Source organism: Pholcus phalangioides, unplaced genomic scaffold (genome assembly GCF_987345545.1).
Source record: "Pholcus phalangioides strain wild (caught in Gottingen) unplaced genomic scaffold, Ppha-v1.0 ptg000042l_1, whole genome shotgun sequence".
In the NCBI taxonomy this organism is placed as follows: Eukaryota; Metazoa; Arthropoda; class Arachnida; order Araneae; family Pholcidae; genus Pholcus; species Pholcus phalangioides.
In genome coordinates, this window is record NW_028301628.1 from 2052646 (window position 1) to 2070396 (window position 17751).

Below are 17751 nucleotides of genomic sequence, written 5' to 3' on the forward strand. Positions count from 1 at the left end.
ATATTTTTGTTAATTGGTTTTTATTTTTATTTTTCCTAGGTGTATTAAAGGGTTCAAAACGCTATGGAGGAAACTGATTGACAGGAGAGGTGTTTTGAAAACATAATGGGAGGTTTTCCCCATAAAGATGCTCTTTAAATCTCTGTCGTGTGGTGGATTGTAAAGATGAGCGTTTAAATCTTCCTGTTATTGAAACGATTAAATCTTGATTTGATGAACCTTTGAAAATTAGTAAAAAAATGTCCGGCAAATTGAATTGCTTGATGGTTCTCAGCGGATCCAAAGAAGGTTGAGATATGAATAATAATTTACTTTTCATTGTAAAAATAGTATTTGTTTTTTTAATATTTCATCTAATTGATAGAAATTTGAAATAGTTTTAAAAAGCAACTTTCATTTTCTATAAAAAAAAAAATATTGGTTACGTATACAAAATATCCGTGAATCAAATTCCTTTCTCGATTCATGTCTGGTGGATGTCATTGCTCACTGTAGTGATATAATACAGTGAATCCCGCTTATAACGTTTTCCCCCCGCTTAGTGCGAACTATTTTCCTGGTTTTAACTCGTACTAATATTCATTGATATTTCCTGTGTAGAGCGTTTCCCCGCTTACAATGTTTTTCGCAACAGCTATAACGCAATCCCCTTTTTCGGCGATATGTTTTACAACGAGAAATTGCCAAGAGTGGAACGGCGTCGTGCTTACGGATGTCTTTCTTGCCAAAGAAAAAAAATCCCCAATGCATTGCCAAAAAGGGATTATACTATGGCTGTTAGAGGGGGGGACACTAAGGACAAAAAAACAAAGCATTCTTAAATGAAAGGGGATCGAGATTAAAACAGTCTAGAGTAAATATAGAGATAGACAGCTTTTTCTCAGCCCAATGTTTCAAAGAAACAGATATTTTTAGATTTTATACCGAGCATGGTCCCCACATCCTGAAGCAGGGTCCCTAGGCTGGGATCTTTCACGGGCCCCTTTATGACAAATTTATAGTGTGAAAAACAAAAAAATGATGAAAGTCATCCCGGGCCCCAGGGCTGGAGCCTTGTCAGCCTACCCCTTGTGGGAGCCATGATACCGAGGTGAACTCTGAAAGAAAAATCATCTTGTATCCACCGGGACTCAAACCCAGGCCCTTTTGCCATTCGGGCAAGCATTCTTCCTTATTTTACACCACAGTTTGTGGAAGGCAGAGAGAATTGTGTCTCCTATTGAGAGAGAGAGTATTCCATCCGTAATTGTGATGAATGCCATCTGGTGACATTTTGAAAAAATCAGCACATCTGTAAAAATTGTTGTAATCACTGAATTTTAAGGCCTATTACTTTTTAACCTTGTGGTCTCTTTTTTTAAGTTATGCAGTTTAATACTGCCGGTAATATAATTGTTACAAAAAATGAAATTCTGCATCATTTTAGGTTAAATACACCTACCAGCCAGCTGTTAAAAAAAACCCTTTGTATGCATAGTGAAGAGTGACATCATCCTCGGATAAACATGCCTAGTCCCAAAATAGGAATGCATATCACCTACTTTCGGTACTACTAAGCAACATGTAATTAGAACAAAGAGTGAATGCGAGCCTATCTCCTCATTAAACAGTGTCATCATAGAGAGAAAAAGATCTGCGACTTGTACAGATATGCAATCATCACACTTCACTCATAGTTTGAAAAATAGATAACAGAACCAAAGAAATTCATGCAAAAAACAAGTTCATGTTCTCAGACTGTTAGGTATGTACACTCACACTTCTGGCCCAACTCATTCGCTAACAAATTGACCATGGCAACCGCCATGACTGCAGTTGCGCTAGGTTTGAAAGAAAGCATGTGGTTAGAAGCTGTTTATACTCAGGTTTTTGCATATCACTTGCTGTGCTCACAAGTAATGTGGAGTAGGAATGTGTAGTTCATGAACAAACTGGTTCAAATGAACTTGTACGGGAAAAAGCACTGTACGTAGCTTTCTTCGTTTTAGTGAACTATCGTTCTTTAGTTTTTTACCCCTCTCCACTACCTATTGTAATGCGCATGCACGATCGTTCCCCAAGTCCATGCAGCGCCACTCAAAGCTAAATGTCCGAACTCTGAGGATCAAAATTTGAATAGAAACCTTTCTGTTTTCCTTTCAGTTCATTAGTTGGTTCAATTCAGATTAGTTCCTACTCCTGTTACACATACCGTACTTTATACAACCTGTCTTGTTCAATTGGCTCTGCAGTTCAGAGCCCTTCGTTCTTCGAACTATGATGTTGTTCACGTTTTGGAGCCGAAGGGTTAAGGAAGGTTTTTTTAAAGTTTTAATTAGTTTTTTGTTTTAATTAGTTTTTTGTCTAAGTAATTATCAGAAAGTAATGTTTTTGTAAAAATTTGTAGACCAGTAACCAATCAACGATTATTTTAGATTGACAAACCTGAAATTTTTTTTAAAAAATTTGAAAAACTGAATTTTTGAAAATAACATATTTTGCCATTTTTTTTTTTTTTTTTTTGTATATCTTGAACAGCTCCAGATTTTTGTTATATAAGAGGTTGTTCAAATATTATGTCAGCAGATTTGTAGCCATTCAGTCAGCAAAAGTCAACAAACTGGCCCCTTCCACCCCCCCTGTCAGCAAAATTTTGTCAGCCCTGCCCCTTAATGCATATTAGCGGGATCAGTAACATTTGGGGGTGGGAAATAGGGCAGAAAAATGCAAAGCAGTTGTACAATATTTTAGAAAAACCTCAAATGCCCTGACTAGGCTTCATAAAATCCAAAAACAAGTGAAATTGCCGGAGTAGAAATGAATTTAAGTTGTACCAACACGTTGGAACTTCGCTTATGAAATGTTTGAGATTATTTAGTAATAACGACCCAATATTATCCACTCTTGCACTTTTACAGTATGATGAAACAACACTTTCGTGGAGTGATTGGATTATTAATGAGCATAGCATTAATACTCTTGAGATTTTTTTAATAATCTAATCAAGGAATTGAGTGCTGCTAAAAGTGTAACTTTGTCTAAAACAAATGGTTTTGTCCAAGAATTTGTAGGATTTTGTCAGACATGTCAAAAACTCCAAATTTTCCTATTGTAATAAAAGGAATTTGTGATAAGCTACTAAAGGAAATTGGTGACAGGCTGAAATCAAAGGAGCATGAATTAATCCCTGAAGCAGTGTTGCTTGACAATCGCTTTAAAGAAAGTGCATGTTTAAAAATACAAGGAAATTTGATGCAGTTTATAAAGGGTTAGTCACAAAAATCCAAACATTAATCACCATGGACCAAAACCAAAATAACCCCCCCCCCCTCCTTTTTTTCGCTCAACCTCAAATTTCCTTTGTCCCGGGTTCCCCAAGCTCGTTGAAGATTTGGATGAAATTCTATGAAGAAATAGTAGCTCTAACTGCAAGACAAAACCCTAAAGGGGCTAGTATCGTGGAAATAGATAAATACTTATCTGAACCTCTTTTACCTAGGCTATCTGAACCTCTTTTACCTAGGCTGTCTGACCCTTTGGTGGGATCAAAGGAAGTTAATATGCCCCCATTTGTACAAAATAGCAATGAGAAGGCTTTGCATACCAGCCAGCTCAGTTCCTTGTGAAAGCATTTTTTCTAAAGCGGGTCAAATGATGACAGAAAAGAAATAGGTTACAAACTAACTAAAATACTTTTTGTCCAATATCATTCTTAAACAGTTTGAAAGTGTATGCAAGTATAAAATAGCATAAATCATTTTAGTAATTAGTGATGTAAGTGTAAAATTCATATTATCATAACATTATTTTTAATAAATGTTTGTTTGTACCTATTACAATGGTTTTTTTTTGTTTTTTTTTACATCTTAACCTGATCCATATATTTTTTGTTTCTCTCTCATCTCATAAAAATTTCGGTGAACTATCAAATAAGAATAGGTTTTTCCCAGACCTTACCAGGTAAGAAGCGGTTAAACGTCCTTGATGACAATAGGAATAAACCAATCTTTACTGGATGGTGCCTACCATCCAGATAAAAGGCTTGGGTGAAAATAAGAAGCCCTAAAAATAAGAAAAATATTCTACCTGCTGTAAAAAAAATCTGTTCTTAGAAATAGAAAAAGTCCTTACACTTGGTTTATTCCCAAAGAGTGAAGACCATTCAATTTTCGTAGACAATTAAATTTTCCTTTATGATTTATCAATTTTACCACATCAAGATGCGTGCCCCAGCTAACAAAATATCCAGTTACAGCCCTGGTAGAAATTGAAGATGGCCAGAAAAAAAAAAATTTCTATCATTCAAATATCTTCAATAGTAAGCATAATATCTTAACATTCAATAACTATATTGGCAACAGAAAAAAATTGCCAATTCTGCAGCAACCTCACTCACAGAATGATAGCCAGTGCGGCTGTGATTCTTTATGATAATCAGACTCGCCTGCTCCCCCTTAGTTGCTGCCATGTGCATAAAATTATTTCTTGCAGCCATCATGCATTTTTTATAGATTAATTCAGGAAATTTGTCATGAGTTCCTTAGTGTATACGTTATGGCCGAAACTTGAAATTGGGCAGTTTGCTAATTAGCCAATCTTGTAAATTAACCCTGCGAATTCCTGAATTTTGGTCTTTGACTAGCCAGTTCATAAAGTGACTGGAGATCCCTGGCTAAAGTTCGAAAAGAAAATACATGTTTCAGAGTCATCGCCAAGTTGGCACATTTTTCCGTTGTAATTATGCCCACATTAGCTATGGCAACCCATCGTATCGCAGTCACCAATGCAGTAATAATTGGTTTTTTTCAAAGTTTGGCAGAAAAGCTATATGTCTGAGATTATATAGTTTTCCTCTCAAATTTCTTTTTTTTCTCTCTCGTTACATGGAGCTAATCCAATATAGCTACTATATATATAGTCATGTATCACACATTAGCAATGAAAAAAAAATAGCTTTGGCACCCAACAGATCGTTTTGTATAAGCACATCAAACATTAGCCAGGGGTCTCCGGCCACGTATGCGAAGCCCAAATCATTTCTGCAAATTGGACTTTTGCCGATTTGCAAATTGGCTGCACCTCATTCTTTGGCAGAAACAGATATGTTATGGTAAATGTGATAAATTGGTTATATTATGCATGATAACCAGATTTTTAGTGGTTGTTATGCATAATATTCAGATTTTTATCAGTTGTGCATAATAATCTAATTTACCGTAACAAGTTTAAAATGAAAATCCTATAAAAGATGCCCTCTATAATGATAATTGCCTATATAAAAATATTGGGTCTTGATTCGTTTTTCATAGTATTAATTTATTCCATTTGCAATGATAAATTTTTTATAATGATTTTGTTCCTTCAGTCCCTTGAGTGTTGTTAGTTATTGAGTTTCTCTGTACGCAATATATATATATATTTTTTGGATTCTTCCAGGAAATTCTGCCAAGTCTTTTATGCAATCATTTTCATTGTTGCATTCAACCTTCAATGTCCAGTTGGCAACTCCTGGTGTGAGTGATGTTCATTGGTTAAATTATATAAAAAATTTTCTTCAAGGAATGGAAATATGATAATGAGTATAAATAAAATCATTAAACTGTTAATCAAAATATTTTGTGCAAAATGAAACATATATACCACAATTATATGTGTAACTTGTCCAGAAAGTTAAGATGCATTATGTATGGGCAGAATTGTGATGTTTCTATGCATACATTGGCATAACACTGACTTTGACTGTTTCACTTCCCAGCTACACAAATTTTTCCACCCTTCCCCATTATAGTTAAATTTTTCTGTACCATTCATTCCTCAAATTTGACTGTTCCCCCCATCGCCGTCTTCAAGTCACTGTTTTGCTCACTCAGTGTGTAGAGTTTAATTGTAACACATGTTAACACAATTGGCTGCACGAAATGCAACATTTTTTCAGTTATCTCAATACAAAAAATTTCACAGTAAATATTCACAAAGACATTTTTTACATCTATGGAAACATAATAAATAGATAAAAACTAATGAAGTGTTACAATCAATTCTCTTGAGGCAGGAATGATGTTCGTGACAAACACGTAAACGGCTATGTAGAAAGATGATGTATATACCAGGACTTGACAAATCCCAGGCACCAGGTTGCTATTGCAACTAAAAAAAAATTGATATTGGTGTTTTGGTATTAAAATTTTCTATGTGTGTTTACTGGCTACTGCCTCGAGAAAACTCACACACGAACACACACAGTATTCGGCTGGTCCCTACATTTTCTTCAATTTGTTTAGCACTGACATATGTCATTAAATAATTTGCAGGGGATGGTTTTACAAAGTTAAAAACATTTTGAATTAATGCGCTAACCACTCTATCTTTACTTTTCGAATCAGTTTCTTATAAAAACAAATTATGCAACTCGCCAGTTAGAATTCAGACTTAAGGAAGGGTGCTGAGACCGCGTATGTATTGTACAGACCCTATCAATATATAGCCTTTGATTCATGCAATGAAATAACCATAATATTTCATTCCTTTCTTGAACTTGATGAAGCGCATAGTATTTTCATAATGTTAAATTATTTATCTTCTCTTATTTTTTATACATTCCAGGCTCGTCCTCTAGAGTTTGTGAATCAAGATGATGTTATCCGGAGAAATCTGAACGAATTTCGAATGAGACCTATAGCAGTACCTATAAGCCTGGAAACTGTTGACCGTAAGCTTGCATTTATATATATATATTTGTTCATACTGCATCTTTTTCACTGAAGAGGAAAATTATATAGGAAAACTTTGTTTGATTTTTGTTAAAATCTGTGAAGATTTATCTTGAAGAATAGATAAATTTTGCTTCCTAGTATTCGGAAATCACCTAAGAAAAAAGTAAATGCATTAGGAATTTTGTATTTTTTCATGATGCACTATGGGTGCTATCACTTCAGAGGAAATTCTTTAAATTAAATTTATATTTTATTTCCTTCTTATCTTGCATATACTTGTAATAGCCACCTTAGTGGTCAAGTGGTCATAGTGATGGACTTCATCGTGAGGTACAGGATTCAAACCTCACTGGCAACACAGTAATGGTTGGCTGAAGTCGGTTTTCTGTGGGTTCCAACTTTGTGGTGCGAATGCTAGCCAATCTCCCTGTTAAAAAGTCTCAACAAAGAGAGTAAATGATATAAAAAGATTACAAATGATACAAATATTCAATCATTATACTTCACTTCAGACAGCAACACCGGAAAATCAGATGCAACACTGGATACACACTAAGACTGTTAGGTACACACACTTACATCTCTGCTATGGACAGTAAATTGTCCATAGCGATGGACCTGAGTTGTGCTCAGCTTGAAAGAAAGAAAGATATGCTTGTAATATTTATAATTTAAAAAAATATATTTAGTATTTCTCAAATATGTTTTCTATCTTCAGCATTCAGGTACTCTTGTTTAAGCATTCCACATTCTCCTGGAGCTGCATATGACCTTGCAGAAAATGAAGATTTGAAGCAAATTTTGAAACACTTTGTTCAGGAAAGAAGTATGTCTCTTCTTTTATATTTCCTGTTTCAAATTCATTATTCAAATATAATTTAACCCCTTAACTTGGTGTTTGTTTATTTTCACTGATTCCCATTAAAAACGTCACATCTTTTTCAAAAAGAAGGTTTTTTTCTGATTTCGTGCATTTTCCCCCTGCCCTTTCTCTAACTTAAAGAATAGTCAATTCCAGAAGAGAAAAATTCTAATATAATCTCTTAACACTACTGTAAAACTTCGCTACAATGATACTCGATATAACGATAGATCTCTCTACGACAATATTTTTTCAAATCTTGTTTGGAATTACCCTTAGTCTAATGCTGAACTCCTCGCGATACAACGCTATCCTTTAATGGTGATAAATTACTCTATAAAAATATTTTTTGAAGAGATCTTGAAATTGCTGCAAGGACATTTTTCTTATATCTCATTTAAAATCACCTTCAATATGTTTTTAAACTTGTCACCTTTTTTTGTCCTTCAGAGGGTGACTAATAACATCATTTTGCACCACTTACTCCCCACCAAAAGGATTAATATTTATATACAGTTTACAATGTCCTAATCGGTCCCAAAGCAGAACATGCCAAAAACTGTGATGTACATTGCAGATTAATCTTTTTAAGAAAAAACACTCGTCTGTGTACACAGTATTGTGGAAATTTTTACAGCAGCACATTTTCAATCAGCTGATGGCTTGTTGCTGGACAATGCTAAATATTTTACTCCTGGGCTAATCGATGCTATGATCCATGTAAAGTTGCTTTTGCAATGGCTAACCTATGGCTTGACCTATAGCAAAGGCAAGCATAATGTAAAAATCCCTTTGTTCAGTTCTTAGTCAGTTTTTCAATTAAAAGACTTTTTCAAGAGATCTCTATTCGATGGGCAGAGATGTGGGAGAGGGAGGCTCATTGCCCCTCGCATTAAAAATGGAGCCAACTGACCTAATGTATGCATATGTATAAATTATCATCATCATGCCCCTACCCCCCAGACTTTGAAGTCTATCTCTGCCTATGTTCTATTCTAAATCCTCACAATTGCTGAATAAAAAATAAAAAAAAACCGAGATCTCAGCTTAAAGGGAGACGAGGTGGCGGGGAAAAAAAACCCAACTTCAACACATAACAAACTTTATGAGCAATAAGTCAGTAGAATTGCATCAGAACTATTGAACATTTTGCAATCAGTTCTCTACAAAAAATAAACCTTTTCCGGTTTTTTTTCACACAAAATGGTCCTTACACTTGCTTCTGGGTTTCCTTTGGATATACAGTAGAACCTCATTATAATGGACACCTTTCATCGATGTACACCATGTTGCATTACACCCCGATAAGAATTATTTTTTATAAATCAGACTTTCATGAAAACAGACAACCTTTAGCACATATTAGTTTGTTATATTGAGGTTCTATACTGTATCCTGAGTCCTGATGTAATCACGTTAAATACCGTACACTATAAATACAAATACAAGGCCACAACAGACAAACTTTTCAATGAGGTGGCTGAGAGAAAAAAAGATGCTCATAACAAATTTGATATAAATACTTTTTGATTTACTGGTGATTATGCATAATTATCAAATAAATATAAATATGGATGTAAGTTTGATAACTGTGGAAAAACTGTAAAAATATGGGATGTACATATTAACTATTGTTTCAATTGTATTGACAGACATAGAATGCATTTAAATTTAAAAATTATTTTTATTTTTGTTTTGTAGAACCAATATGTGCCATTGGTATGGGTGTTGCAGCTCTTCTCCCTGCAATAGAAGAATCACTTTGGCTCTTTCGTAGTTATAATTTCACATCTGTAAGTGAGGGAGGTTGAAACAAACATTTTTTTCACGAAATTATTCATTTATGAAGGTTTTTGCTGTTGAATTTTTCTAAGACTTTTGATTTAATTGTGCAATCTTGAATTCCCACAAATCGTGGCAAAATAACTGCTATTAGAAATTCAAGTCAATGTTGTAATTTAGCAAGGAAACACGTTTTCTAGTTATTACACTGAGATGAAAGAAAAGTCATCTGGTCTCCACTGGTACTCGAACCCAGGGCCTCTTGCAAACCGGCAACCATCTACACTACTGAAGAAATAAAAATAATGCAGTAGAAAAAATAATACAGTAAAAGTAGAGGCATTAATAGCCTCTCTTAACTTCCCCCAAATGGCCCCTAGGTGGGATGGAAAGCAGAAATAGACAGTTTTTTCTCAGCCCAATATATACCACAGTGCGTGAAATAAGGAAGGCAGTGTCATGTCTCCAGTGGTGTAGATGGTGGCACGTTTGCCCAGTTTGAGAGCCTGGGTTTTAGTCCTGGAGAAGACCAGATGACTTTTCTTTCCGAGTTCATCTTGGCGTAGTATCCAGAAAATATGTTTCCTTGGTATATTGGGTTGAGAAAAAAGCCATCTATCTCTCCTAATGTTGTAATTTACCAAAAAGAAACCGACACCTTGAAGTTTTTTTTATCCTAAAATGATAATCCCTATTTATAGAATTACTAAAGATGAGTTTTAGTTTGATATGAATTAAATATTTTTTGCATTGGATTGAGACCAAAAAATAATATAGTCGATGCTCATTATAATGACCCTAATGTTATAGCGACCATTTCATCAACGACCGGTAGGATAAGTCAAACATTTTATATTACCACCATCCTATACTTTTTCCTCTTGATGTAACGTCTGTTTTCTATGGAACAATGCGGGTCATTATAGTGAGTGTCAGCTGTAATGATATCTTCGGTTTAATACAAACATGTAAATGCCAATACCTCATATAAAAGAAACCAGATTCCTATTTTTAGAAACAAATCTAGGAGGGTGTAGAGCTCTCCAATGACTGGCGATGTGCCTTCATCCTTCTCTTGTGGCGATTCCTAATAATTTGATGATGGTGTGCAATTTTGGTGATTGACATTTATCTATGTGATTTTTCTTCTGAATGTTTGAAATACTATTTTTTAATAGATTTCTGTGTTCGAGTTGGCAAGAAGCAGTGGTTTTGATAAGCTGCCAGTAATTCCAGAGGATATGATAAAAGAAAGAGGAGCAATGTATAGTTGTAAGTTCATAAACAAAATGCATTTTCATACTACTACTATTTCACTGTACATGTACCTTGTAAGCATTCCTCTGAATTTATAACAAACTGGTGCATGGAGGAAGGTATTGTATGTGTCGAACATATTTATGCTGTCGGAGTTATGCATATTTCATGTTCTAGTGATGTTGCCATCTCTTTTCCATCTGCATTTTTATAATATAATTGGTGGCTCTGCAACCAGAAGTTTACCCTTGTTAGGCCATTCTCAAATCCATCTCGGGTAGCATGGAGGTCAAGAGAATGTTCGACTAACTACTCTAGTTGCCCGTTTTCCCCTCACATGGCCCTACTGAAAACACTCCAAAACCTAGGAGACTTGAAAAATGACAGTTTTCAATTCCTTAACTTCACAAATCACAAAAATATTTGCTAATACTGCATAGTGAAGTAGACTCCAGTACCCAGAGGACTTATCCTATTTGAACCCCCCCCCCCCGCCCCAACAAAAAAATTATTGGGGCAAAGTGAAATTAACTTAATCATTTATGTGAATCGTAAAAATTTATGGGCCCTAGGCACACAGGCTTCATTTGCTATACAAGAAACAGGCAATGCTAGTGATGTCTTCATGGTTTTAGCTGCCAAAATAATTTTTATTCCTAATCGTTATAAAAAATAATTCTGGAAATAACTGAGGAAAATCTTTCAAGAAATATGCATGATAGAAATGAGCATCTGAATAAAAACAAAATTCAATCAAATTTTTCCTGTGTTTATCAGACAAATGTAGTCATATGCCATGTGAAACTAAATGGCTTTCTCAAATTATTCAGGTACTGACCCTGATGAAATTCATGTGGTTATCGACAGACACTTGGTCACTGGTCAAAACGAACAATCTACTCTGACCGCAGTGCAGAATTTGATACTCCTGTGCAATCAGAAAAGCAGCAACTACAAAGAAAGAAATTTAATGTTTATTCCTTAGTTTTCTACTAGCAAAAAAGGCAATTTAATTCAAGTAATTTTGTATATTTGGTTGGATTTTCAATTGAATTTTTTCATCTGCAAGATGGTTTATTTCATGTATTTGTAAATGCCACCATGTTTAGCAATTTATATTTATTAATTTACATTTGAAGCAGGGCTTGGTGACTGAGATACCGTGTTGTTGTGATGAATAGGAAAATAGACGCTGGTGCCTAAGATTTTGTGATTCCTAAATCAGAGGCTAAGGTTGACATTTTCTGATTTTATGACAGTGTCTTCCAACACCAGAAGGGGTCATTTGGTCCTAGAAAAGTCACAATGAAAACATTTTTAAGGCATCTCTCTTTTGAATAAATCCTGCTTGGTTCTTAAGAAATTTGGTTGGTGCCTAATTTTTTTTTAGATTTGTCAAGCACTTATTCAAGGAAATCCAAACTTCTGTTTTGTTTGCCAAAAAATTATAAATTCAATAAAATTTGACATTTAGGGAGTATGACATCAAAGTTTGGGAACTAAAAAGAGTGGTTTAAAGAATGTTCACTATTGTATTCTGATATGTCAATGTGTTGAATTTCATCAGGTTTTTTGATCATTTCATGTTATTAAGAATGTGTTCATATTTGTTTATACTGCCGATGAGAGAAACTGTAGAATATTCGCAACTTGAAATTAAATGTTTTATTTTAAGAGTATTTTCAAATTTTTAACTGCCATCACGTTTTCCTTCATATATTATAGTTTTTGTTCAATTATAAAAATCAAAAAATAAATAGTTCAGTAAATTCATTTGTTTTTGGAAACTTTATTTTTCTTAAACTTTTGTATTGTGGGTAGTGTATGCTGTATGCATAATCCTAATCTCTTGCCATTGGGGCCATCTGATACGTCCTGTCAATCCTCGTATGTAGCAGAGGTTTCTAATTCACGTGTAACCATTGGTGGAACTGAAGCATGAAGACGCTAGAGTATGCCTTATTTGAGCTATCTTGTTTGGCGCACCTGAAAAATTGTTTTTGTTCTTTTCAGCATCCTTGTTGTGTGAAATCTTTAACAATAAAATCTTCTCAACAGGAATTTCAAACTACAGTAAAACCTCTCTTGCGGACACTGGCAAAACAAAAAAATGCATCTGTAAAAGAGGGGTGGCAGTTAATCAGGGGTTCAAGATGCATACTTTTATTATATAAGGGAAAATTATTATTTGGGCATAAAAGAGGAGTGACCATTAAGAGGTTTTACTGCACTTAGAACAATGGAAACTGGTTATTTTACCCACAACAGGGAAAGTTGAACATATGTATATTATTTTTCTTTTACAAAACTTTGTAAATTGGCATCTATCAGTCTCTTCAACTTATTTTTGCAATAAACTTTTGTCCATGTACCAATTTTTTTTTTGGAATTTAGGACAATTTCATTGTTTGTTACAACAAAGATTAATCTTGTGTTTTGTTGCCATAAAATGGGTTCTGATTGTGGTTCTTTGAGCTCTTGTAATTCGTGTGTTCATTTTCACTTGGCAGTCCATGGACAAAGTTTGAAGTGTAATACGGTCGAAAAATTTGCAGAGACCGCATGGGTAAAATGAAAAATTAAGCATAGTCTGTTCACCTCAAATGCTGTGGTCATTCTGACCACATTTGAAGTGAACAGATATACTTTTTCGACTGAGAGTCAAGATTTGGTATCCAACCCTAGAGGGATCCCTGGTTAGCACGTGATTAGTTGTTAAATATTTTTTCCTCTGAAGACAACACCCACTGTGTGTCGAAATGCATTGAGAGTTATATTTGTGTTATCTGTTGACTTCTTAATATTCTTGGGCAAAGTTTACCTACCCTTCCATAATTTCCCTTGTCTAGCCCCTATGTACAGGGGTTGGAAAAAAGTGAAATGAGACAAAATCTTTATTAATAAGCTATTGGCCCTCCTTTTGCATTAATTACATCTTGTATCCGTCGTGGGATGGACAAATACAAGTCATGTGCAACAGTCACAGGGATACGTAGCCACTCCTCCTGCAAAAAGGTCACTAATTCAGAACGTGTCTTTGGAGGTGGAAATCTACTGCGCAGTTTGCCCTTCAAAATACCCCACAAAGATTCAATTATATTAAGATCAGAGTACTGAGCAGGCCACACGAGGTGTTGCAGTTCATCATCGGTTCATCAAGCCAGTCTCAGACAATTCCAGCTGTGTGAACGAACGAATTATCTTGGAACACAGGTCGAGAATCAAGGATCTATCAGTCATCTTCGACTTTTGGCCATTGTTATGCTTGGCAGATGATGTCTTTCCCTGTTTGCTATAAGCTGTTATTACCGTCGACACGGTACTTCTCCCGACACGAACAAGGGTGGCCATTTTCGTTAAATGAGGAAAAACCGTTTTACCCGAATTTAACACTGTTCTGTCCCAAATTTCTTGTTTTTCGAATTCAAATATATCTGTGAATATTGCACTTTGAAACATGGAATTTTTTTTGTTGACATCAAGAGAGGCAGTGCAAAATTACTTACTTGTACAAATTTAGATTTTTCATTTTGTTACACTCTGTATTTTCACTCGCAAAACCAAAACTGACGCAAGGTAATTTTTGAACACCTGTTGAGAATTTTTTAAATTGGAATCATAACTTTACGATGGAAGGTTGCTGAGGTAAATGCCCTGCCAGCATTTACAGGACACCCTGTATATTTTTATGGACACACTCCATTAGCTGATAAAAATTTCAGTCTCACGGTGTCCGTTCACTTCTGTTGGCCGGCTGCCCATCTACACAGACCATGGATGCTTGACATACTACGTCGAGAGGAATCAAAAGATAAAACAGGTGAAATTTCTTGAGGAATATCCTGAGAAGATAAGGGATCCGTCTCCTGTAACTCTGGTACCAGCTCCTCCATTAAGGAGATCTCTGCGTCTTGAACCTGACAGTGCACTGGTAGTACTGTTTGCAAGTGAGGATCAAAATGAATCCCAAATCTAATGAAGTCCCAGAGAAATTTTAAAGATCTTCAACAGTGATCAAAAGTGAATTAGGCTGGGTGTATTGAACTGTCCGAGCAATATGGGGTGCTTTACCCTTCTCTGTCATACAATCCTTGATCAATCAAACTTCTGCGATACAATTTTATACAACTTTCTATAATTGTTTATTATTATTGTTGCCCATGCACTTTAACTTATAAGTTTTCTTCTCTTAAATTAATTAAATTAATTCTCTTCAATTTATATAATTTTTAATTACCTTGCACTATATGTGATCGATGTATTAATAAATTTTGGTTTTGCTAGAGATGCCCTGGGGCCCCAAAGCAGAATGTTTAGCACTATCCTGCAACGAGAACTCGGCTGATTAGAAATGTTCTGCGATAAAAATCCCCCATACATGTAATAGTGTTTATCACACTTTTTCTTAAAATTCTTCCCAATTGTTCTGCAGTAGCGTTAATTGTTCTGCGATGTACATAACAGATTTTGGCACATTGCTCTGCGATGTACATAACAGATTTTGGCACATTGCTCTGCTTTGGAGCCCTGGCGGGCCCAAAGTGCTTACATTACTTCTTACAACAGAGCCTGGGTGTCTTGCAGTTTCTCCAGTTCCATGGTGTTCATTATCAAGAGGTTCCATTTTAATTCAAATATTTCTCCTGTATAGGTAAAATGTTAAATCAGGTTCCGTGGACAATGTCACAATGTTCCATTGCCACAATTTCATAGAATAAAACAAATATCTTATGTAAATCAATGTTCAAAAGAATTTTCTGAGAAGCAAGCATTTTTTTTATTAGTACTTGAAAATTTTCAATTTCAAAAATGGGTAAAAGTTTTAAAAAATATGTCTTCACAGAAACATTCCTTGAATCAAATAACAATAAATTTTAAAGCTTTTTCATCTCAGCATTGTAAACTGCATCAAATAAATTTACGATTGTCTGCATAAAGCATACTCTATTTTGAGATAGAGTATTAAAAAAAAAGTCAATTCATACACAAAAATGGATATATATACATTCTCACAAGTCCACAACATTTATGATTTCATTGTCAGTAACTACATGGATAAAACAAAATAAATTATATATAAAATAAATATGCTTGAATATAATTTTTATTTTATTCCTTGTGGCCAGAGGGAGGTTATTATTCAGAAGTGCATAATAAGCTGTATATCTCCTCCCTCCATTAAAGTTTCAATAACATATGAGTCATTCTCACGAAATTGGACTAAACTGTGTCCCAACAGTTTAGGTTTAATATATTTGGCACAGAATTTTCTTTTTTTTTCATCACTTTCTCTTTATATTCCTTTTTCATGGCAAGTCATTATTTTATTTATAATTTTTTCATCACTAGATTTTTAAAATTCACTCAAAAAAAAATTTCATTTCGCAAGGGAATGTCCTTCTCCTGGCTGTTCCATTTTTGAAATTTTAAAATAAATTTTTATCCTAAAACAAAAATAGTCTTTCTCCTGGCATTAGGTAACCAAAAAAAAAGTTTGGCCATAAGTTAAGAGGAAAAAGTAAAAAAAATCCAAATTTCTAGGTAGCAACATTCTAGCTACAGTATCATTTGAAGATTGCTTTGAGAATATGAAAATCATGCTCTAACAAATCGAAGACAAATTAGAAATCTGTTGTTCCCCCATGAAATTGATAAAAAATGCAATTCACAAAAAAAAACTGATTGGAGTACCTGTGTGCCTATCCGAAGTTGAAAGTGAGCAACCAAAATAGGTGAAATATGTTGCGAGTGTCAAGCATAAATATCAAATTAGTGCTGAAATAGTCAAAATGCCACGACAAATTTGCCTATCTGTTAACATAGTTAAACTTAAATGCATTTTTTTATTATTAATTTTGGACAAACTTCGCTGCTGGCTGATATTTTATTTATCAGCTGGCGAAGAAGTGTGTCCCTAAGAATTTTTTTTATTAACATTTATTTTGATTTCGTGAGAATGACCTACAAAGTTAAATATTAAAAAAAAAGATTTCTCTAAGACAGTGTTCTTCAATCACAAAACTTTTCACTAAAATTATTTAGCACGCTACATTATTAGGGAGCTACAGTGTTGCCGGATAAGAAGGATGCTTTTTGAAATTTCTATTTATATGAAAAGAATTGTTGAGCCATGCCAGTAAAAAAAATCAAATTGAAGTTATTGCAATGGTTTATGTCTCAGAAACAATGCTGCAGCCATGTATCTGAATTTTCTAACAAAGAAGCAGTGGATGTTGAACTATGTAACTGTACATGCACCTCATACACATTGCTCTGCAGAATTTCTAATGAATCGGTACATGCCAGAATGTGTATTCTACGTTATGTCTGGCCTTTGTGTATTTATGTTGCAGAGTTTTGTTTGTTTCATGTTCTTGCAGGTGCTTGCCATCTGAAAGAAATCCATCTGATTACAAATGTTTTGAAGTGAAGGTGGTGAATGCTTGAATTTTCATGTTGAGTAAGTATTGTGTTGTAGGTCTGCCTGCTCTCTGTGGAGAACCTTTTCCAAATGGGAGACCAGCTTGCACTCGTGTCTTGAAGTTCAAAAACCATGTCAACAGAGGTTCGAACTTGGATCCTTATAATAAGGACTGGAAAAATCCCAGGTGCCATTTCACTATGGTCATTAAAATTTTCTTTGCACAGTTTTACTAAATTACAAGTTGAGAGCAGCACAAAATGTTTGGAATTTATAGCAAAATATCTGCAAACATGAAAGAGGGTCACTATGCCCTAAAAAGTCAAAAGCAGCATTATTTTGGACCTGTTCAGGTAAAAATATTTGGGCTGTGAAATGTTTTCTGGCATCTAGATTTTTTTGCGATTTGACCAGTCCTGCTTACAATGAGAGAACAGCACACCGTCTAGACGACCACATAGCAGAAGGATGTCAAACTACTTAAAAAATTTAAATTTTTTTTTAGATTTAATAAGTAAAATGGTGTCTGTAGGCTATTAATTTTTGTTTGCCTTATCTGTCAGATGGTCTCTGTAGAAAATTTCCTTCCTATTTTTTTTTTTTTTTCGCCAGTCCACAAGCAAAAAAAGGTTAAAGAACATTGCTCTAACACAAGGGTCTTTAACTTGTGGCCTGCCGAGCTCTTTGGTAAGACGTGTGCAGTATTGGTTATTGGCCTCATGCAAATGTCAAATTTA

General features: G+C 34.6%; 1 protein-coding gene across 1 annotated transcript; it reads left to right on the forward strand.

Annotated features, from left to right (window-relative positions):
* Positions 1 to 63: 63 nt before the first annotated feature.
* Positions 64 to 12267, forward strand: LOC149063870 (glutamine amidotransferase-like class 1 domain-containing protein 1). The gene is made up of 7 exons (XM_089255194.1): positions 64 to 288; positions 5416 to 5492; positions 6583 to 6688; positions 7411 to 7518; positions 9256 to 9347; positions 10515 to 10608; positions 11424 to 12267. The coding sequence occupies exons 1-7, from the start codon at positions 240 to 242 to the stop codon at positions 11576 to 11578; spliced, it is 681 nt and encodes a 226-aa protein (XP_089111320.1). The 5' UTR covers positions 64 to 239; the 3' UTR covers positions 11579 to 12267.
* The last annotated feature ends 5484 nt before the right edge of the window (positions 12268 to 17751 follow it).